At 39.1% G+C, this 23,818-nt stretch overlaps 1 protein-coding gene across 3 annotated transcripts in view; it reads left to right on the forward strand.

Annotated features, from left to right (window-relative positions):
* Positions 1-23,818, forward strand: part of ADAMTSL1 (ADAMTS like 1) — a 1,110,365-nt gene that overhangs the window by 781,148 nt on the left and 305,399 nt on the right. For all 3 annotated transcript variants that reach the window (XM_069576633.1, XM_069576634.1, XM_069576635.1), the window contains one exon: positions 21,599-21,725. In XM_069576633.1, the coding sequence (XP_069432734.1) occupies positions 21,599-21,725 (127 nt within the window). The remainder of the gene's footprint in view (positions 1-21,598; positions 21,726-23,818) is intronic.

Below are 23,818 nucleotides of genomic sequence, written 5' to 3' on the forward strand. Positions count from 1 at the left end.
CTTTTTCAATCTTTTATCCTTTAACAGCTCCTATAATACTATTCCTATAAAAGGTGTTGAGTACAGGACTTGTTCATTGTGTGAAGATCGGGATGCTAAAACATGTTAAGCTTCTCTAGGCAATTTATAAATGTTTGGTCATGGAATTCCTCTAGCCCTTATTGTTCCCTATCGTTTTTCTTCTCTGCTGCTCCCAAGCTCAAAGAATAACCATGAAAATGTGAGATGCTGTTTGAAGGAAGGAAATAAAAGTGTAGCTGTGCCTCTTCGCATACCGATGAAGTATTTCAGAGTAGCAGCCTGCTATGGATAGAGGTGTTGATTTACGATAGTGAGTACCTGTTTGGCAGATTGAATCCACATTTGCAATTTAAATGACTGCTTACAAAATGAAGCCTTTTCTTCTTAACATCTAATTAGGCCCAACGGTTAGCCTTGTCGTTGAGAAATTAGTTGTGTCTGAAACAAACTTCTAATCCCTTTGCAAAAGAAGTTATCACTTGTGGAACTGTCAGTTAGGCACATGGTCTAGGAATATAAGCTTGACAGTGTATACTTTTTAACAATGCATGATTGTATTCAGCAGTGAATTCTGCTCTCACTTTAGAAAATTTGTACAGAAATGGGAGAGACCACTTCTGGCTCAGTCCTGGAGACAGAGTTGTGCCTTTAGGATTATATGTGGGATGTGATTTTCTCACATAACTCTCTCCATCTCACATAGATCATTCCTGCTACTGTAATCTTGAACATTGTTGGAGCCAAAACTGTCAGTTTCTTTGCTTTGGGGAACTATGTGAGAGTCCCAAATAATAACGATTATGAAAATATTCCATTGCCGTGTTTCCAAATGTTTTTATATGACCTTTGACAAAGGTCAGATAAGTGTAAAAATACTTCCATATTGGAATCTATCCTTGCCTCAAACCTTGGCCCTTAACCCAGGCTGGCTGGGGAAGGGAGGGCAGGTATTCAGCTGCTGTAGGATCAACAATGTGTCATTCTGGGCGTCCTCTTCCTTCCCAACACTATGCTGCGAATCAAAAGTTCACATGAAGGTCTCTCTCTTGGCCCCTGGCAGGGTTCCTGAGGTCTCTGACGGGTGAGGCCGCCCAGATGTAAGCCACGTTTGGGCTGAGTTCAGCGCATTTCCACTGTCCCTCCTCACGCCTTCCTTCTTCACAGTCTTGTCAGCTGCTACTGGAAATATTTTTCCCTCTCTTCAAGGTAATACCTTACTAGTTAAGTGCTGAAGCCAAGCTAAAGGCAGCCTTGAAAATAAATTTACTGAAGACTGATTTTCATAGTATTGGAGACAACTTTGGAATCTTTATGGAAGTTTTTGTTGCCTAAGAAACAGCCTTTCAAGAGCTTCTTTTCTCCCTTGAGTGCCCTTTGCTGGGTGCTGAGAAACAAACTTAGTGACCATTATTGATATGTGGGATATACAGTTGGCATACTATTGATGTACAGAGTGGTACATACATTCCCTTAGAACAGTATATTCTCATGGGAGTAGCTGCTGCATACACATGAAGCTACTCTACTGTTTTGAATATACACACCGTTGACTTAAAAGTCCTCTGGAATATTAAGTGACCCATAGTAGTAGGAATGGTGTATTAGAGGTTGAAAGTAACACAGTATTGTAAATCAGCAATACTTCAGTTTTTTAACTTTTAATACAATAAAAAGAAAGAGGTTGAAGTTCAAATCCCAGGTAGGTGGCAAAGTAAGTTGCTTTGGCTTTGTCACCTGTGTGGTCACAGAGTTTGCGTATGGACTTCATGAACTCTGCCAAACCCTGCCAGTCCTTGGCCCATAATTGGTGTTTCTTAAGAATCTAGAGCCCTTCTCCCATCATGATGTATTCATTGTTGTGTCTTCTTGACACCAGATATGATAAGTGAGAATCATCCATTACCACAGTCTGTGATTATCTCTTCTCTCTCTCTTCAGAATAATGGCAGCTGATGGTATTTGTTTTCTACCTTCCTGCCAACTCAGATGCGACTGCCACTCACAAGCCACAGAGCAAGAGGCCTTTTGGGCTTCAGCCAGGAGGACCACACCTCACTGAAACAAGTAGTCACTCTCATCTTAGAAAAACCTATGTGTCCTTGCTTTCAACACATTCATTAGAAAGAATTCAAATCTCAAGGTTGGAAATCATCTTAGAACTCAATGCTCAGGTGTTCTGTGGAGCACCATGTTCAGAAAAATCTTCATACTGATACTAATAAAAGTTTTCAGGTTGCAAAGAGTTGGACACAACTTAGTGACCGAACATCAGCTCTTTGACAGATATCCTAGTAAGTGATTCCTTGTAACACATCTGCTCCTACAGAAAATAGTCTTGAGCCATGTACAATTTTAGTGTAGCAAAATGGCATGAAGATTAGGTCAAAACCAAGCCAAGAATCCATTTGAAAAAACACTTGAACATCTTAAAATTAGTGGTTAAATCATATTTTTCAACAAATGTGGCATTTGATAGACCCAGACTTGCAGAATCTAGGGGTTTTTCTATTTGGATTCACATAGGTGTGTCAATAAAGATATACTGCATATTTTAAAAGTATGAACCAATTATCTCAAATTACATGCCTTGTATATTACATACAGAAGAAATATTACTTGGTTTAGTATAGCAAAATTATTATTGTTGCATGTACCACAAAAATTTCTTTTCTTCTTTACCCCTCATCCAACAGGAAGCAGTAAGATGAGGGCACTGAGGCAGGCAGGTCCTTTGGATACCTTTGGAGCCATTGGAAGATAGTTTGTACAGGACTTCCCTGGTGGCTCAGATGGGAAAGAATCCTCCTGCAGTTCAGGAGATCCAGGTTTGATCCTTGGGTTGAGAAGATCCCCTGGAGAAGGAAATGGCAACCCACTCCAGTTTTCTTGCCTTGAGAACCCCGTGGACAGAGGAGCCCAGTCTATGGGATTACTAGGAGTGAGACACAACTGAGTGATTAACACTTTTCACTTTGTATAGACAAGCTTTCACTATTAAGTTTTTAGGTAGTTTTTTAAAACTACCTTTAAAAATCAATTATAACTATTATAAAATATGAATTTTAAAATATTTCTAGATTTAAAATGTAAATGTACTTTTTTCTCGAATTCGACATATGCTGAGTGTTGAATTTTGTCAGATTTGAAATTTATAGATTTCAGCTGGTTATTCTAATTGGGCCTGCAATAGGAAAGAGGCAGAATTCATTTTTATGTGAGTGGGTGGCTTGTGGAATTTTCTTAATCATTCTGAATGGGAAAAATGTATACAGTCTTTTTTTTTTAATCTCAGGGCCTTTGAGTGAATTTGCTTTTGTCTAAAATGAAAAAAGCAGCAGTTCATTTTGCCATTGTCAATATTGCAGTGATACAGCAAAATGTTACTGCTTATCCCAAACCCACACGTCTAGAGTTTGAAAAGGATGGCCAGAATTGATCATACTCAGCCTTCTTCCAGCCCAGTCCAGCTGCTAACCTTTAGTCTGGCTCAGGAATTTTTTTGGCCCATTAAAAAATCAGTCTGCTTTTCTTGTAGGATGTTGTGACTGTTCTTTGATTTGTTGTTGTTTTTCAGTCGCTTGGTCGTGTCCAACTCATTGTGACCCCATGGACTGCAGTGCACCAGGCTTCCCTGTCCTTCATAATCTCCTAGAGTCTGGTCAGACTCATGTCCATTGAGTTGGTTATGCCATCCGACCATCTCATCCTCTGTCGTCCCCTTCTCCTCCCGCCTTCAATCTTTCCCAGCATCAGGGTCTTTTCCAGTGAGTCAACTCTTCGTGTCAGGTGGCCAAAATATTGGAGCTTCAGCATCAGTCCTTCCAATGAATATTCAGGGTTGATTTCCTTTAGGATGGACTGGTTGGATCTCCTTGCAGTCCCAGCGACTCTCAAGTGTCTTCTCCAACACCACAGTTAGAAAACTTCAATTCTTCGGTGCTCAGCCTTCTTTATGGTCCAACTCTCACATCCATAGATGATGATTGGAAAAACCATAGCTTTGACTATACGGACCTTTGTCAGTAAAGTAATGTCTCTGCTTTTTAATATGCTGTCTAGGTTTGTTATAGCTTTTCTTCCCAGAAGCAAGTGTCTTTTAATTCCTCTTTGCTTTCTGCCATTACATTGGGGTCATCTGCATATCTGAAGTTATTGATATTTCTCCCGACAATCATGATTCCAGCTTGTGCTTCATCCAGCCTGGCATTCTGCATGATGTACTCTGCATATCTGTTAAATAAGCAGGGTGACAAAATATAGACTTGATGTGCTCCTTTCCCAATTTTGAACCAATCCACTGTTCCATGTCTGGTCCTAACTGTTGCTTCTGGACCAACATACAGGTTTTTCAGGAGGCAGGTAAGGTGGTCTGGTATTCCCATCTCTTTCAGAATTTTCCATAGTTTGTTGTGATCTACACAGTCAAAGGCTTTGGCATAGTCAATAAAGCAGAAGTAGATGTTTTTTTTCTGGAATTCTCTTGTTTTTTCTGTGATCCAGCAGATGTTGGCAATTTGATCTCTGGTTCCTCTGCCTTTTCTAAATCCAGCTTATACATCTAGATTTTTATATCTGTTGAAGTCAAACTTGGAGGATTTTGAGCATTACGTTGCTAACGTGTGAAATGAGTGTAATTGTGCAGTAGTTTGAACATTTTTTGGCCTTGCCTTTCTTTGGGATTGGGATAAAAACTGATCTTTTCCAGTCCTGTGGCCACTGCTGAGTTTTCCAAATTTGCTGGCATATGGAATGCAGTGGTTTAACAGCCTCATATTTTAGGATTTGAAATAGCTCAACTGGAATTCCATCACCTCCACCAGCTTTGTTCACAGTGATGCTTCCTAAGGCCCACTTGCCTGCACACTCCAAGATATCTGGCTCTAGCTGTTTGATTAATTCACTGCCAGTTCTGATTAATAAACAATTCAAATTCTCAGTTTCAGGAAAGCTACTTTTCCATTAAAAAAAATAACTCACTTGTTTCTGGCTTTCACATTCAGATTCATATTTCTTCCCATTCAAAACAAATAGATTTTGAGTATTCCCTATACCAAGATGGATTTGCTGAGTACTTACTTTCTGTCATTAAACTCAGCTGTCACATAAACACATCCATATGAGTACAGGCTCCCATGGAGACAACAGGTCTCTGAGCTCTTACTCCAGCGCCTGGAAATATACCTTTCCATAGACTTCAGATTTTAGAAGAATGACTGTGAAAATCTGTTTTGTATTGTCATTTACATTTAATGATTATTATTCACTTATCGGGGCTTCCCAGGTTGCTCAATGGTAACAAGTCTACCTGTCAGTGCAGGAGACACAGGAGACATGGATGTGATCACTGGGTTGTGAAGATACCCTGAAGAAGGGAGTGACAACTCATTCTAGTATACTTGCCTGGGAAATGCCAGGACAAAGGAGCCTGGCGGCCTACAATCCATGGATCACAAAGAGTCAGACGCAACTGAACACACGCACACACGCATGAACGCACATTTGAAAGTGGTCCTGGCAGTTGGTGATGGACAGGGAGGCCTGGCGTGCTGTGGTCCATGGGGTCGCAAAGAGTCGGACATGACTGAGTGACTGAACTGAACTGAACTGGATTAACTCCAGAGTAGTGGTCTAGAACAGAGATCTCAGGAAGGGTACTTTAAGAATTCTAAGCCTTCCCCTCTCATTTGAGTGTGCTGCAGAGGAGATGATCTGCTACCCCACAGCAGTTCCAGAGAGGGTTTTTTGTATCTAACAGAATCCTTAAAACTCTCAGATCATTTTCTAGAGAACCAAGCAGGCTTGTGGCTATTTCATCATCTACTTGAGCAGGCTAGAGGGAAGTTAAAAGCCGTCCTCCAGTGAAGCTCCATCTATTCTGCCTGATAAAGGAGAATCTGTCCAGTATTAAGATTGTAACCTTACTTCATATGTGCTATTCTCAAACCCAGAGGCCTGGAAATAAATCTGAGCTTCTACAAACTTGACCCTATACCGGTAGCTTTGGAACAAGACTACAGGTGCTCAAGTGACTAAGTAGTCCTTTACAGCTTCAGACACATTTTCACATGTAGGAGCAAATACCTCCTATTTGCACAATGACCTCATATCCCGCCCCCCACCCTTGCCAAAGTGACTAGGGCATATGATCTTATAATTATGAGGACTATAAAATAGAAGATTTCAAAGTAGAATTTTTTTTAAAAAATTCCAGGATGATTGATCAGAGTGGTTTATATGCTTGGCATCTTTTTATATAAGATATCACTTCAAATATCCTTACAAAAATATAAAGTAGATCTGATTATCCTCAGGAGAGAACTGAATCACATGCTAAAAACATGTGATGTCTACAAGCAGTTGATAACAGATCATCACGTCCAGACTGAGTCATTTGTTCCACCCACAAGGTCATGCTGCCTTTTCCATGGTTAAGGGCTGTACAGTGTGTAGATTCTTGGTTTAAGTAATAATGTTCCAGGGTGCAAAATGACTAGGGAAGTGAAAGCATGGCTAAAAGACTGAGATGGGACAATATGATCTGGTTGGCCTTTACAAAGGGAAAAAAGTACTTTGACCTACTGAAAGGCTCATGGTAGAGTCAAGGATTATGTCTCAGCTCTATTTGTTCTGACAGAATTATTAAAATTATATGTTTTTTTTTCAATTAAAGAAGTTTGCCATCCCACCCAAATTTGGGGGACTATGACTTATTCCTGTGAGATTAATAGCTTCTCAAGCTAATCTGAAACTTTTCTGCCTTGTATAAGTGTTAAGAGTCACAGGGGACAGAAATGTGGAGTTATTTTACAGATGGTATTTTTGCCATCAACTGTTTTGGTCAATTTTCTGAGGTTTTACCTGAGATAGAAATAACAGTAGACAAAACAGGAAAAGAAGAAAGAAAGAAACACATCATTTGATCATTTGAGAATACCTTTTTAATTGGAGTATAATTGCTTTACACTGTGCTGTTAGTTTCTGCTGTACAACAGCATGAATCAGCTATATGTATACATATCTCTGAAGGAGAATACTAATACCACTGCCCAAGAGCTTAAAATTAGTATAAAGTAGTATGTCTGGAAAATCCCATGGACAAAGGAGCCTGGTAGGCTGCAGTCCATGGGGTCGCTAAGAGTCAGGCACAACTGAGCGACTTCACTTTCACTTTTCACTTTCATGCACTGGAGAAGGAAATGGCAACCCACTCCAGTATTCTTGCCTGGAGAATCCCAGGGACGGCGGAGCCTGGTGGACTGTTGTCTATGGGGTCACACAGAGTCGGACACGACTGAAGTGACAGCGGCAGCAGAATGTTTGGGAAGTAACCAGGAATTGATTTGAAAGCCAAGGAATGCAAACCCTCTTGACTGGGGACCTGAGATACTTGAGCAATTACAGTGGAGGAGAGCTATTTGGAAAGACAGATACATCACTCCTTACCATTCCTTTTTCTTTACCTCCAGCCTTGACACACATATAGCCAACATACTACTCTTTTTGGAATATTGACTTCAAATAACATATCCAGACATATAAATGAGAACTTTAGCACATGCAGAATTTTGCTGAGTTATGGCCCATCGGTGGAGTTTTGAACTCTGTAGATGTACATTTTTATTAAAGTTTCCAGAGCTATATGTGTGAGTACTAGTCATCATAATTGAATGGCTACTTTGTGGTCACTTCCTAAACAGGCACATTCCAGTAAGATCCACATTTGTGCCAGGGCAGAAGACCAGCTGCTGTCCTTTCTTCTCAACAAAGGACTCTTGTGTTGGAACAAAAACTCTGTACTGTGTGCCCAGCAGCAGAAGGGAGTCTGAGCAGTGATGTCAAAGTATACCATGATGTCACCACAGTTCACAAAGAATTATACTTAATGCCATGTGAAGTGAGGCCAAATTCAACACTTTCCCTCTTGGGTACTTCACAGTCTTTGAGACAGAAGCAGGGTCAGAGGTCAGGCCTTTGTATAATTTTGTTTTGCATTCTCCAGACACCCTAATTTTGGAAGTCAAGGAGGGAGAAGACAGCCTGCTAAAGAAAAGTTCTCTGACATATGTGGAGAATGAATTCTTGTGTCTGTATGCACAGAGGTCTACACTAGGTTAATTCTTGGGATTTTTGCTGAAGACTAGTAGACAAACACATTTAACTAAAAATAATATGCCACTGTATAGCACAGGGAACTATACTCAATATTTTTAATAACCTACAAGGGAAAAGAATCTGAAGAAGAATATATATATTAACATATGTATAACTGAATGACTTTGCTGTATACCTGAAATTAATATAACATGGTAAAACAATTATACTTCAATTAAAAATAAAAATAGCAGAAATAGAAAGAGAATTGGATTAGTATAATCCCTAGGATCTCTTCCAGTTCCATGATTCTGTTAATGAAATAAAAGATATGCAGAAATATTTTTTAAAAAACCAACATGCCAAAAAAAAAGTCCAGATTCTTTAGCCATAAATTTTCACAAGAATTTGGCCCAGACCTTAAAATAAATAAGAAAGGAGCAAAGTAAAATCAGACTGGTAGCACCTGGGAAATTTAATAAATATTAGAAGTAAGACTTAGTCATTCTTTTTTTTTTCCCCTTTCAGGGTGTTTATCCAGCCATTAGAGGGATCAGACTCTTAATCTTAAGAAAAGCAATACAGCAAAAACTCGTAAAACTGTTTATAATCTAATCAACTCACTGCCCTTCCTATTAGCTGTTTCATACCTCTCACATTGACATCCCTCCTTTTACTTTATAATATAAAGAGAAAAGTACCACAGAACCAGTTGCAATCCCCCAACATCTCTAGAACCAGAGGGTGAGGAAGCTATTAAGGAGCACGGGAGAATTGCAGCTCTTTAAAAGAGCACCAAATCTCATTCCAAGGAAACCACGTCCTCCTTCAGACTTTAACTGCAGGGGAGGTTGAAGTCCTAACCTTTGATGAGGGTGGGGGTGGATAGGCTGGAAGTGGAGAAGGACAGTGACTCTGGTCCAGCCAGCCAAGCAGCCAAAGGGCTAGAGCTCACACAGAGAAATGGTAAGAGTCAGGCCGGGGCCTATGCAAGCTCACGTCCCTCTAGAAGAGCCAAGAATCAGACACTGAGATCAAGTACGAAGTGAGCTTCCAGGTCCAGAGTTGGTGTCTGAGTGAGGGCGTGAAGCCCAGAGCACTGTGCCCAGTGGAAAAGGGTCAGAAGAAGACTCACTCAAAAATAATAAGCATTCACAGCTCAAGGCCATTCCGGAGTAGTGGATGAGAACAGACAAAGCAGGCACAGTGACAAGTGGAAATTAAACTCTCATATTATGGTACTGTAAAATGATGCATCCATAGAGATCTTTTGCTTTTTGACAGAGAGCTCTCTTTGGTCTTTGTAACTAGTGGCAGAGAATATAAGTGATGGAAGCTGTTATTATATTCCAGGTTAAGATAAAGAGAAAAGTTTTCTGAAACCACAATCTATACCCGTCACCTATGGCCTTGCCTATATACTGAATTCATTCATTTGTTCAATAAATTGTATTAGTGGTTTATTATATCATTAGATACTATGACCTTGTGGTGTTACATTCTAGTAGGAGATAGAAAATAAGCAATACGCTTATTATAAATAAGTAAGTTATATTGTGCCATAATTATAAGTGCCATAGAATAAATAGAAAAAAAATGGGATAGGGTAAGAGAACGTGGCGGGGCGGTGGGGGGGGGGGTGCACGGGGGCGGGGAGGGCACAAGTTAAAATTGTCTGGCCAGGGTAGGCATTATTGAGAAGGTGAGAGTTTCCAGTAAAGACTTAAAGACGGCAAGGCAGCTGTTCTAGAGGTGTCTAAGGAAGAATGTTCCAGTCAGAGGCAACAACCAGGGCCCTTCTAAGATGAGAAAGTGCTTACAGTGTTTGAAAAAGAGCACAGATAGTCAGAGAGGTGAGGTCAGAGAGGTAACTCATATGATTTTGTTACTGTTTTGTTACTGCAGTCATGTCTGACTCTTTGGACTGTAGCCCGCCAGGCTTCTCTGTCCATGGGATTTCCCAGACTAGAGTAGTGGAGCAGGTTGCCATTTCCTTCTCCAGGGTATCTTCCCAACCCAGGGATCGAACCCAGATCTTCTGCATCTGCTACACTGGCATGCAGAACCACTGAGCTACCAAGGAAGCCCAACTCAGATGATACAGGACTTTTTCTTTTTTAATTTGAAGTATAGTTGATTTACAGTGTTGTATTAATTTCTGTTGCGGGCTTCCCTGGTGGCTCAGAGGTTAAAGCATCTGCCTCCAATGCAAGAGACCTGGGTTCGATCTCTGGGTCAGAAAGATCCCCTGGAGAAGGAAATGGCAACCCACTCCAGTATTCTTGCCTGGAGAATCCCATGGATGGAGGAGCCTGGTAGGCTGCAGTTCACGGGGTCGCAAAGAGTCGGACACAACTGAGCGACTTCACCTCCACATTAATTTCTGTTGCAAAGCAAAGTAATTCAGTTATGCACATATATATTTACATATTCTTCGTATTCTTTTCTGTTGTGGTTGATCACAGGATATTGAATACAGTTCCCTGTGCTATACAGGATGACTTAGTTATTTATCCATCATATCTATACTAGTTGCATCTGCTAATCCCAAACTCCCATTCCTTTTCTCCCCTACTCACCCTCCCCACTGGCAACTACAAGTCTCTTCTCTGTGTCACTGAGTCTTTTTCTGTTTCGTAGATAGGTTCAATTGTATCATATTTTAGGTTGCACATATAAGTGGTATCATATGGTATTTGTCTTTTTCTGACTTATTTTGCTTAGTATCATAGTCTGTATGTCCATCCATGTTATTGCAAGTGGCATAACTGCTTTCTTTTTTAATTTGTTGCTGTTCAGTCTCTCAGTCATGTCCAAGTCTTTGTAACCCCATGGACTGCAGCACGCCAGGCTTCCCTGTCTTTCACAACGTCCTTGAGTTTGCTCAAACTCATATCCATTGAGTCAGTGATGCCATCCAACCATCTCCTCCTCTGTCTTCCCCTTCTCTTTTTTATGGCTGAGTGATACTCCCTTGTTTATATGGACCACATTTTTATCCATTCATCTGTCTGTGGACATTTAGGTTGTCTCTGTGTCTTGGCTATTATAAATAGTGCTGCTATGAAAATAGGAGTACATGTATCTATTTGAATTATAGTTTTGTCTGGATACATGCCCAGGAGTGGGATTGCTGTATCATATGGTAAGTCTGTTTTTAGTTTTTGAAGAAACCCCCTGATACTGTTCTCCATAGTCACTGTATCAATTTATATTCCCACCCACAGCAGAGGAGGGTTCCCTTTTCTCCACACCTTCTCCAGCCTTTCTTTGTACACATTTTTCATGATGGCCATTCTGACTAGTGTGAGGTGGTACGTCATTGTAGTTTTGATTTGCACTTCTCTAATTATTAGTGATGATAAGTATCTTTTCATGTGCTTGTTGGCCATCTGTATGTTGACACAGAACCTTGTAGGCCATTGTAAGGACTCTTGTGAGTCCAAGAAGAAATTGAGAAGTCCAACAAATGATTGGTAAACCCAAGAGAAGAGTGCCATGTATGGGGAGATTCCCTTTGGAAAATCTTTGCTTGGAGGATAAAGAGTTAATGCCTTCACATGAACTTTTTCCAGATTGTGGTGTATTAGAGTGTAGGAGAGTTATGCCTTATCCATTTAGCTTGTATTTACCAGTATTTCCCAATAGCATGTGTTTATTGAACAAAAGCAACTAATTTTTAAAAATCAATTAAATTGCTCTCTCCAGAGAAGGCAATGGCACCCCCACTCCAGTACTCTTGCCTGGAAACTCCCATGGATGGAGGAGCCTGGTAGGTTGCAGTCCATGGGGTCATGAAGAGTTGGACACAACTGAGCGACTTCACTTTCACTTTTTGCTTTCATGCATTGGAGAAGGAAATGTCAACCCACTCCAGTATTCTTGCCTGGAGAATCCCAGGGACGGGGGAGCCTGGTGGGCTGCCGTCTATGGGATCTCACAGAGTAGTACACGACTGAAGCAACTTAGCAGCAGCAGCAGCAACTGCTCTCTCTCAAAAAAGAGATTCTGCTCATTAAAGATAAACTTTCTAGGCTATTAATACTGAATTGTACTTTTTTGCCTGGTGCATAAATTTTAGAATTTACAATGGTTGGTTGGTATTGCTTTTGGCAACAAGGTTGTGGCTGAAGGAAACACATCCCTCCTCATTTTTCCTGTCTCTCCAGTGCCATTCTAACCCCTAAAAAGAATGTCATACATCATAGAATGGAGGGGTCACTCATTGATTCAACTTGGACAACACCAGTTCTAGTAATGCAGTCTTGGGCAAATGGTTGAATCTTTCTGAGTCCAGCTTTGTTTTTGTAAAATAGACATAAAGTTAGTTAATTTTAAAGGGTACCATAAGAATTAAGAAATGTTAACTAGACTCGTGGAAATCATTTTGCAGTATACACAAATAGCAAATCTGTATGATGTACACCTGAAATGAATGTAACATTAATATCAATTATATCTTAATAAAAAATAATCAAATGAGACTATATTAATATACATTGTATTAAATATAGCAAGTGTTAGGCACACACTGTTTTTCTTTGCCTTCCTCAAGTGGCTTTCCCTTCTGTCTCTCTGCTCTTCCACACCCCCATGACCTCAGTGTTCTCATTGTCTCAGTGTCTCAGTGTCCTCATTCTCTTGCTGTTCTCACCTGTTTTGAGGAAATGATCTGATGAAACCCATTCACCCTAGATGGGGACCATGCCTATTTCTTATGTGTATTCCCCGCAGCACCATAATAGCCAGCATAGTGCCTTATGTTCAGTTGATTTGGTTTAATTTAAGCATAATCAACAACTTCATGTGTTACTCCTCCCAAGGGCATTTGAACAACAAACAAAGGGCTATACCAATGGTTCCCAACTTTTTGACACAAAAGGGTCCTTTATTATTTTTTTTTATATGGGCCCTGTGCTTTGTAAGTTTCCATTAACTCAAAAGACTGCATGTATTAAGCAATACTATGTTTTTATGTTTTATGCCTTAAAGACCTAAGTATAATGTTAAGTACAATAAAGATCATCAGGATTTAGTTTATTTGCATGATGAGATGGTTGAGTTTTGGAGGACCTTATGTGGTTTTATTTCAGGTTAAGTTATTTCCATTAGGCTTTTAGAAATATTAACCATAGTTTATGGACCACTATTAGCATCTTCATGAATGACCAGAGATGCTGTTTTCTTGTATTGGAGAGGTGTGGAGCACAAGCATAGATGATAAGTGGTTCCCACTTACTTCCTAAATATGCTGCCAAGTCATTACAGATGAAGCCTTCCATTCACCCCTACACATAAGTCTGGCTCTGGATCCTATTAAGAATGTTCAACCTTGTTATCACCATTGCCATTTTAAATACTGACTAGTGTATCTTTCCATGGTTCATTGGCATCCTACTATAACTTAGTAATCCAAAATTGGAATTTTCATTTTGTTAGTTACCAGCCATGTAACCTTAGGGAAGTTATCTTCCCTGAACCTCAGCATTAAAATATGTACTTGAAATCATTCATATCTTCAGAAAATGTTCATCGTAAGAGAAACATTTGTGAAGATTACAAAAAAGATAACCAATTTATTTCTCTGATTCTGGAATAGTAAATTGGTTTGGTCACCTTGAAGATAGCCGTAGACTAATGAATTTGGGTTCTAGATGACAGTATCATAGAGGATCATGGGCCACATATAAGTAGCAAAGAGCACTGCAGTTGGTTAGCAATATCTGCCACGGGTCCTGCAGGACAAATAGCTGCACATGTGCCATGTTTTACAGGCCCCACTCTAAGTGCTGTGAAGTCTATCCTTAGATTAAGTCACCCATCTCAGTGCTCTATACCTGCATGACTCATTTTTGTTTCTTAAGATTTGCTTTTAACAAATGTTCCCTGACCATTAGGGTTCATCCGTGGTTATTGAAAAGACAATTCTATGAAACTTCCTGTATTTATCTGCTCAGATGTTCTTGGGACATTGTTACATGACATTGTCTTCCAGAAAATTCACAGCAGATACATATCTACGGTTTCAGTACTTTGGGTAATTATGATTTTCCTGTACCAGATTGTCATTCATTCATTGCACAAATATTTATTGAGTCTACTATAAGTAGCGCATTATCCTATACATTTTCTAAAAGATCCAGTAGATGCTATAACCCTTGTAACTGCTCATGTTTTCCTCTTTTCTAGGAAGGTCACATTCAGACCCATGACCCCTATCTAGAAAGTGTATAGGACTTAACAATGTGCATTTATGTGGTTCTTGTTTCTGGCTTTTTTATTATTATTGGAGGATAATTGCTTTACAAATTTGTGGTGATCTCTGCCATACATCAATGCAAATTTGTTTCTGGTTTTTTGACCCTTATTTTTACCTTTGCCCTATTTTCTCTCTTTTTAAAAAAAATTTTATTGTGTTGTATCATATATATATGTACTATAACATTTTATAAAAAGCTAAAGCAGAAACCAATGTCTAAGTTTTTTAAAGGCAAGGTTGGAGATCTACTATTTTCCCTATTGACATAGATAGTAAATGAGTTATAATATATGTAAAGCACACTCTTCCCCCATAAAGTTCTATCTGAATTAAATAATTATAAATAAGAGCAGCTGTGATCAGATTTGCAGAGTTTCATTTTCCATATTTGTCTTTCCCAGTGCTGAAAATAAAGGGATTTAAAATTTTCTTACCTCATGGTGTTGGATCAAGAAAAGCTTGACATCACTGGCTCAGTATTTGATGCTAGAAGTTGAGGCCCTTACGGGAAACCATTTGAAATAGGGCCAGTATGAACCCATCTAAGCATGTCCTTCTGTGGAATGGTATCTTATGGACTGTGTTTATTTACATTCTCCAAATTATCCATGCGGTGATCTCTCTTTCTCTTGTGGCTCCTAGTGAAGACATTTTATTATACATATTTCGGTGTCTAGAGAATTACAGGCTTGTGTTCTGCCTGTTCACTTGCTATCAGCTATGTGAGGTGAACAAAGAAGCATTCTATCACCACATACTGTAGGCCTGATGCCTAAAATCTGCATGTCATGCTCAAAGTCTGTGAGCCAACTTGGACTGGGTATTACAGTTCTAGTTTTTTGTTCAGAAGGGTTTTCTCCCCTCTCTGTAGTAAATCCTAAAAAAAAGGAAGAAAAACCAACAATGTTAAACGTATGCGTTCCCCTCAAGAGACGAAGAACTGTCTGTCTTTATGCACGTATATGCAATGTCAGTCGCTCAGTCATGTCCAACTCTGTGTGATCCCATGGACTGTAGCCCACCAGGCTCCTCTGTCCATGGGATTCTCCAGACAAGAATACTGAAGTGGGTAGCCATTCCCTTCTCCAGGGGATCTTCCCAACCCCGGGATTGAATCCAGGTCTCTTGCCTTGCAGGCAGATTCTTTACCATCTGAGTCACCAGGGAAGCCCATGTTTACACAAGTGTATACAAAAAGCATGCATTCAAGACAGACAAACAAAAGGTGACAATGGTGTCTAAACAACAAACACATCTGGAAACTTCTTGCTTTTTATATCACCTGGGACAAAAGTTTTGTTTTGTTAAAGCAAAACTAGTCAATCATTTTGGATGGGGAGGAAGTTAGACCATGAAGCTGACACCTAGTAGCAGAATAAAACAAGCTGAATTAGGCCAAAATACTCAGTTTTCCACCCTTAACAAAAAATTCCATGCAGTTGCCCAAAGTTATGAGTGGCCATTATCTCACTTTAATGTTTCGTCCAGAATGGGGTGGGTCTGGGAACTCAGTGACCTGAACATTGCCTTCCATGACATTTCATTAATAATGAGTATAGGTGCACATGAGTCTCTTAAAAGTACTAGTCCTTTACAATAATTCTTATTCATGCACCAGGACGGAGGTTAAGATTTAGCTTCTAGTTGTCATTTATAGTATGTCTGTTTCTCTGTATACACAGATATATGATAACACACATACATATATATACATTTTTGTACACATGTATGTCATCAGTGACTGCAGTCTAAGGTTTCTTATCTGTAACCTACACTAGAATTATGAGCAAACCATTATGTTTGATGCTGTGTATTTCATTGATTCACTGACATATATTGTGCATCACAAATGCCAAACATTGTGCTAACCAGCAGAGATAGAAAGATAATAAAATAGGAGCTCTCAGCACATGATCTGCTATGGAAACAGACGTGTTAATAGATTAAACTTAAAATGTTATGCAGCTGTTTGAATTGAGAATATATAAAAGAAACCCCCAAATAATAATGGCTTAAACTCATAAAGGATTTACTCACCAAAAAAAGAAAAAAAAAAAAAAGTCAAAAGGTAATCTGTCCAGGATGGGGTTCCATAACTGGGCTCTTGCTTTCTCTCTGCTCTGCCATCCTTCCATTCTCAAGGCTGTCTCATTTTCCAAGACAGTGAAAGGCAGAAAGGCAGGCAGGCAGAAGGGTCCCTCCCCAGCTAAGTCAGCTTCTTGTAAGGCAGCCTTTCCAGAAGTTCCACATAACTTTCTCACTTTTATTTCACTAGTTGCAACTTGGTGATGTAGCCAATAAGAAATGTATTCTTTGAATTGGGTATCTGTGTGTGTATGCTCAACTGTTCAGTTGTGTCTGACTGTTTGTGACCGCATGCCCACCGGGCTTTTCTGTCCATGGGATTCTCCAAGCAAGAATACTGGTGTAGATAGCCATTTCCTCCTCCAGGGGATCTTCCCAACCCAGGGATGAAATTTCACGCATCTCCTGCATTGCAGGCCAATATATTTACTGCTGAGCCACCAGGGAAGCCCCAGGGACTTATGAACAAAAGGCTGAGGAATCATAGACCATTAAGCTCCTTAACTCTGGAATCTGCAAAAGGCCTTTTTGAGGAGGAGACAGCTAATTTGGGATTTGAAGGATGAATAGGAATTTGCCAAATCGAGAATTGGAAGAGCATGCCAGGCAGAAATAATAGTGTATGTAAAGGCACAGAGAAGTCTGGCATTATTTCTGCCAACTGAGCCTTTTCCTATATTTCTGTTTATTTTATCTCTATTATTAACAATAGCACCTTTTAAATTTTATTTTTTAATTGAAGGAAAATTGCTTTACAGTGTTGTGTTGGTTTATGTCATAATAGTTTAACTAACTTTTAATTAACAGTTACTCAGGATCAACAGATTGAGTTATGTCCACAATGATTTTCCTGATGTAACTGCAATTAATTTTCCACTTGGATCAAAATAGGAACATTTTATCTGATGATAAAGTATTCCACATCTTAAAAATAATTGAGTTAGAATACTTTGGCATCTTAAAAAGGAACTGCTACAAAAAGAAAAAAAAAATGCTATTGTGTGTCAGGGAGATGTTTGTCTTTTCAATTCTAAAGTTAAACAAAGACCAGTTAGAACTGACTTGGTTCATATCATAGGGTCCATAAACCCACACTGGGAACACTAAGTTGGTGGTCTGGCCAAGTTACCCTTAAATATGTCACCTTCTATTTAGCTATTCCTAATATGACTGTTACTTTGGATCAATGAAGCTGGGTTGTTCTTTTCTTAAAATGACTTTGGAACCAAAAGAAATCTTTAGTATTAGAGAGAGATTTTCATGATTATCTCTATTCTGGCTCCTTTAGAGATATAAAATTTTCCTTTAGAGATTAAATATATTAAAATCTCCTTTAGAGATTAAAAATTCTCCAGAGAAAGTAAATCCTTTGAGAAACCTGAAATTTCTTTGAGTACACCTCCTTAGGTTTGAGATACCTGAGAGCTTAAGTTCCCATTCCCACTGATCTTCTACAGAGCTAAGTATCTTATAAAATTAAGGTTGTCTTTCTTCAACCCCAAACAAGAACACTAGGGTCAATGATCCTTTGATTACTACATAAATTAAGGTTGCCATATTTTCTCAAAGGATTCAACCCTACTAAGGCAATCATGTACTGTAGTCTTCTGATATCTTTTGAGATATAACAGACATAATATTATATTAATTGTAGGCATACAAAATACAAAATATTTGTATATACCAATAAATTTCACCACAATAAATTAATATCCATCACCACACATAGTTATAAGTATTTTTTCTTATGATGAGAACTTTTAACATTGATTCTCTTAGAAGCTTTCAAATATACGATGCAATATTATTAATTGTAGTCATCATACTGCACATTGCATTCCTATGACTTATTTATTTTATATCTAGAAGTTTGTGCCTTTTGATCACCTTCACCCATTTCACCTAGCCTCAACCTACACCATTGGCAACCTCCAATCTAGTCTCCATATTTATGAGTTGCTTCTTCATCTGTTTGTTTTTGGATTCCATGTGTACATGAGGTCATATGATATTTGCCTTTCTCTGTCTGCCTTATTTAAGGTAATGCCCTCAAGGTCCATTCATATTTTTGCAAATAACAGATTTCCTTCTTTTCAGATAGATATCCATTCATCTGTCAATAGGCACTTAGATTAATTTCATGTCTTGGCTGTTATAAATAGTGCTGTGATGAAAAAAGGGATGCAGATATCTTTTCAAGACAGTAGTTTTGTTGCTTTTGGATAAATATCCATGAGGGAAATTGCTGGTTCATATGATAGAACTATTTTTAATTTTTTGAGGAACCTCCATACTGTTTTCCATAGGGGCTACAAGAATTTACATTCTCACCAATGGTACGTGAGGGTTCCCTTTTCCTTACCAAGACTTATTTATTGTATTTTTGATAGCTATGAGGTGATGTCTCATTTTGCCCTTGTTATGCATTTCCCTGATGATGAATATTGTTAAGCATCGTTTCATGTGTTTTTTGCGCACCTAGATATCTTCTTTGGAAAAGTGCCTATTCAGATCCTCTGTTCATTTTTTCATTTCATTGTATGGTTTATTCTCTGTTGAGTTGCATGAGCCTTTATACTCTTGATATTAAGCCTTTATCAGATATATGATTTACAGCTATTTTCTGGGAGAATATGGGTTACCTTTTCATTCTGTTAATTGCTTCCTTTGCTGTGCATAAAATTTTTAGTTTGATGTAGCCCCCCCACCTTGTTTATTTTTGTTTCTGTTGTTTTTGCTTTAGGTGTCAAATCCAGTCTTGATTTTTTTTTTTTTTTTTGCCAACTTTGATTTTTGCATATTTTTTATTTAGCTAGTATGTAGCCATGACAAAAAGGTGCAGTAAACCTTATGGCAACATCTCCTCTTTGTCTAGTTAACTCTGACTCATTCAGTTCTCAGCTCAAAAGACTTTTCCTCAGGAAAATCTTCTCTGGCCTGTGTTTCTTTGTTGTTCTGTTTTTGTTTTTGCTGTGCTTTGGAGCCTGTAGGATCTTACTTCCGCAACCAGGATTGAATCCAGGTCCATGGCCTTGAAAGCCTGTGTCCTAACCACTGGACTGCCAGAGAATTCCTACTCTGGCCTTTCTACACAGATCAAGTTATCCATAATTTATGCTCTCATAGTATCCCATTATCTATGTCTTATAGATTTCATCATAATTATCATTCTGCATTTACATTCTGCATGTGTGTGCTGATTTGCATAATATCTGCCTCCATCACTAGACTCTAAATCCCATGAGGGTGGATCCATATGTCCTTGAACTCACCATTGGGTTTTGCTTCCAGCACAGTGTTTGGCTCATAACAGAACTTCAATCACTATTGGCTGAATGGTTGAATAATTGTTATGTCTTTGTAAATAAGTTACTTTCGCACTCCGTTTCACACTGTGCTTGAAATATATGAATCAAGGCAGCATTGCTCCGCTCCTATATAGGTTTATTTACAGATAAGAATTTTGAAAATAATTTCATTGCGGTTATAGGGAAGCACATCAGAGTAGTCTTAAGCCAGCACATGCTAGGCTCTACATGGATGAAGCTGGCATAAATTCTGAAGTGGCCTCACTGTAGCTTCTGAACATGTTGAGGCCAATTGCAGCTTGACCACAGTAAACACTCCAAAAATGGAACCAATTCCTTCACTCCTCACTTAAGAACTGGGCACTACATTTTCCTGACATCTTTACATTTCAAAACTTATAGAATTACTGAAGAAGTTGTTGTTTTGTTATCTATTTTTAAAGATGTCTGTATTATTTTAGGGAAGAGGTACATATAACTACATTTTTAAAATTTAGCACATACACAGCACAGTGTTACATAGTTGTGCTTTTCAAGCCTTTGCCTAAACATGTGTTTGCAATTGTTAGTTGGAGGTACAAAATCCTCAAAGAAAGTTCATGCTAATAACCAAACTTTGGAAAGACAGGATGGATTGTGGGGACATTGTGGAAATAAGCTCCTTCAAATGTTTCTACAGTTCTTATCTTATTTTGCCCATGACAGTAGTTGAAGTAGTTTAGGAGTATGATATTAGATTTCACTAGAACTGTCGAGATACAACTCTATAATTTAGTTTGAATTTGAAATTTTTTTAACTTGAACATTGCCATGAAAAGATTAAGGATACAAATGAGTTTGCCCACAAAAGTGATGAAGACTTGTGACTTTGTTAAGCCTGATTTGGACAAAGCACAAATGTTATATTAGATGCATTTAGAATTCAGCTGCTTATTAGCTAAGTGACCTTGGTAAGATTCATGACCTCATCTATAAAACAGGGATACCTTACATTGTTGTCTTGAGAATGAATGAGATGTGTGTCTTGTGCCTGATACAGGCCAGGGCCAGGCAATAGCAGGCACTCACTGTGGGCTATCTCTGCTGCCCTTCGTGTCAACCCTCCTCTTCCACCACATGCATGTACACCAGCCTTGTTTCTGTCGGCTGATTCTGTACTTCTGTTTCTGTTTCCTTAGTTGAAGTGCTAGCTAGAAAAGGGAGTATGTTTAATTATCAGTTAGCAAACATTTTTGAAGTCTTGTAATTTGCCAAGCACTGTTCTAGTTGCTTGGAAAACATCAATGAAGCCAAGATACAGAACCTCACCCCTGTGCATCTTACATTCTAAGGAACTTATGGACTAACACAGAGGTCATTCACGACATTTTTCCTGCTACAGTTATCCCACAGTTGTATTTTTTGTGATTTGGATGAAGCATATTTATTGAAAGTGGGAATTATTTTGGAATTGAAGTTCTATAATATTAGTAGTGCAGCATCTTCCTCTCTCTCTCCTTCTCTCCTTCTTCCCACCCACCATCCTCCCCTCCCTTCCCCTCCCTCCCTTCCCTTCTCCTCCCTCCCTCCCTTTCCCCTGTGTCCTTCCCATCTTTCTTTTTCTTTGTATATTTCAATATATTTGAACTATGAAAATGTCTTTACCCATGCTACATTTTTTCCTTCTTAGCCTGATTCAAATTCCAGTTTGGTTCCTGTCATCAGAATGGATCTTCATCTCATTTTTATCTTCATCTCAAGGATGAAGGAGGCTGACTGGATGATGAAGGGCCCCACCCTGCATCCCTTTAGCAGTAGGCACTGGGTTAAATTACACATCTCTCTTTTTTGTTAGATTGTTGGCTGCGATCACCAGCTGGGAAGCACCATCAAGGAGGATAACTGTGGAGTCTGCAACGGAGATGGGTCCACCTGCAGGCTGGTCCGTGGGCAGTATAAATCCCAGCTCACCGCAACCAAATGTAAGACACTACAGAGATGGGGCCATCTCTGGGCCTTCTGATTTGTCATAATCCCCTGGCTTAACTCCCTGCAGCAATTAGGGAATGACATCTCCAACCAAATGAAGCCAAATATGAAAACCCTGTGGGAAGAAAGTTAGGTTCTTTTTTTGTGGATTAGTTTAGGTAAGACAAGTCAGGTCACCCACTTCAATCCCACAGAGGAAACCTTTTCTTTAGAGGCACATTAGAAGGAAATTAGGCATAGATCTGGATATATTCAACAAGAAAGCATGAGCTTTGCTATCCAGCGTGAGAACAGGCTACATCCTGACCCCTCACTGATTCACAGTCTGGCAGAATAGTAGAGAGAGGGGCAGATTAGAACAAATGATCTCCTGCCACTGTGAAATTACATGGTCTTCACTGACAAAGTGACCTTAGATCAGTGCTGATCACATGTTTCTCCAGAATGGATATTGGGCAGTGACTATGTGAAGACAGTTATAGACTGTTGTGTCCTAATCTCTCTGTAGCAGCTGAATACTTGTGTGCCTGCTATACGTGTACGTGCTGGGAACTTTACACGATCATTTCATTTAATCCTTATAACAACTTTGTAGCAAGGTACTGTTTATCCCCATGTTATGAATGAGATAACTGAGGCTTAGACAGATTAGGTGACTTGCTCAGAGTTCCACAGCTATGAAGTATAAGAGCCAAAATGTCAGCCCAGAGTCTGATTCCAGAGCTGAAGCACTTATTTGTTCCTCTTGATTGTCCAAAATTCTGCTGTTCCCAGAGTGTTTGTAAAGCAGTTAGATGGATCAAGGTGAGGTACTTTAAGTGCCTGCCCAGCTGGGTCCTCCTAGGGTAGATGGTATATGTTCTCGAGATACCTGACCCAACAACAGACTCACCCAGCAAGCTAGATCATTTTACCATACATGATCCTCTGTGACTCACTGTTCTAGGCACTGCAGCAGAGAGAGATAGAAACAAAACAACCCTTGTACTCAAGACTGTGCACTTGTTAACATTTATTTATTTTTAATTGAAGGTTGATTGCTTTACTGTATTGTGTTTTCTACCAAACATCAACATGAATCAGCCATAGGTTTATCCATGTCCTCTTGTCCCTGAACATTCCTCCCATCTCCCTCCCCACCCCACCGTTTCTAGAATAACTTGACCTTTTTTGGCATATTTTCTCAATTTTTCCATTGTCTGGAATCCTCCAAAAGATCCTTAATGAGGACTTCTTTGTACGTGTCTCCTGTGATTTGGGAAACGGGAATGAATTTCTTTACTGACTGTGGTTTTGTCCTAATTGTTGACTAGTTGGAGGAAAACACTTGATGTATGGGGGGTTTGTGGCTTTAAACTACAAGGGACTTGTAGTTGCAGGGGGGAAAAAGAAGCACTGTTTGCTGGAGAACTATTCTGAGAAGACAGGAAAAAGCAGCTCACCCAAAGGACTAGCCTCTGGGAAGAAGAGGTGGTGGGAAGAAAGACTAGGAACTTTTAAATACATGAAACATCAGAGGTGCCAGCTTAGGAAACTCTCCCCTTTCTAACACATCTCAGGCAGTGAAAAATGTGATTCTGAAGAAAAAAAGAAAAAAGACCTGAGAAGAGAAAATGATGAATGATAAGTTAGACGTTGATGTAGTGCGTTCAGGTGAGATTTATTTTTCCTGTGATCATGTGCTGGTAGTTTCTTCTATAAGATGAAAAATTAAACAATTTAGAAGATGAAAACCAGTGAAGGGTGGAGGCATAATTCTTTTGTAAATCTCTGAAGTCATGGTGGGATATTTGCAGAAAAAAAAATTACATTTAAAAGGTACTTAGTAATTTAGGAAGATGGCAATGACGACCCTGTATGCAAGACAGGGAAAGAGACACAGATGTGTATAACGGACTTTTGTTTTTTGTTTTTTTTTTTTTCTTTTAATTCATCTGTATTTGTTACAACTTTTTGAAGCAGAATGTGACTTGAGCACTACATTTCCATTCACAAAACTGGCTCCAAGTTACCTTTCCAGAGGCTTTACAACATGCCTGGGCAGGCTTATAATTTTGCTACTCTAAACAATATTTTTCTTTGGAAA

This window comes from Ovis canadensis, chromosome 2 (assembly GCF_042477335.2).
Source record: "Ovis canadensis isolate MfBH-ARS-UI-01 breed Bighorn chromosome 2, ARS-UI_OviCan_v2, whole genome shotgun sequence".
Classification (NCBI taxonomy): domain Eukaryota; kingdom Metazoa; phylum Chordata; class Mammalia; order Artiodactyla; family Bovidae; genus Ovis; species Ovis canadensis.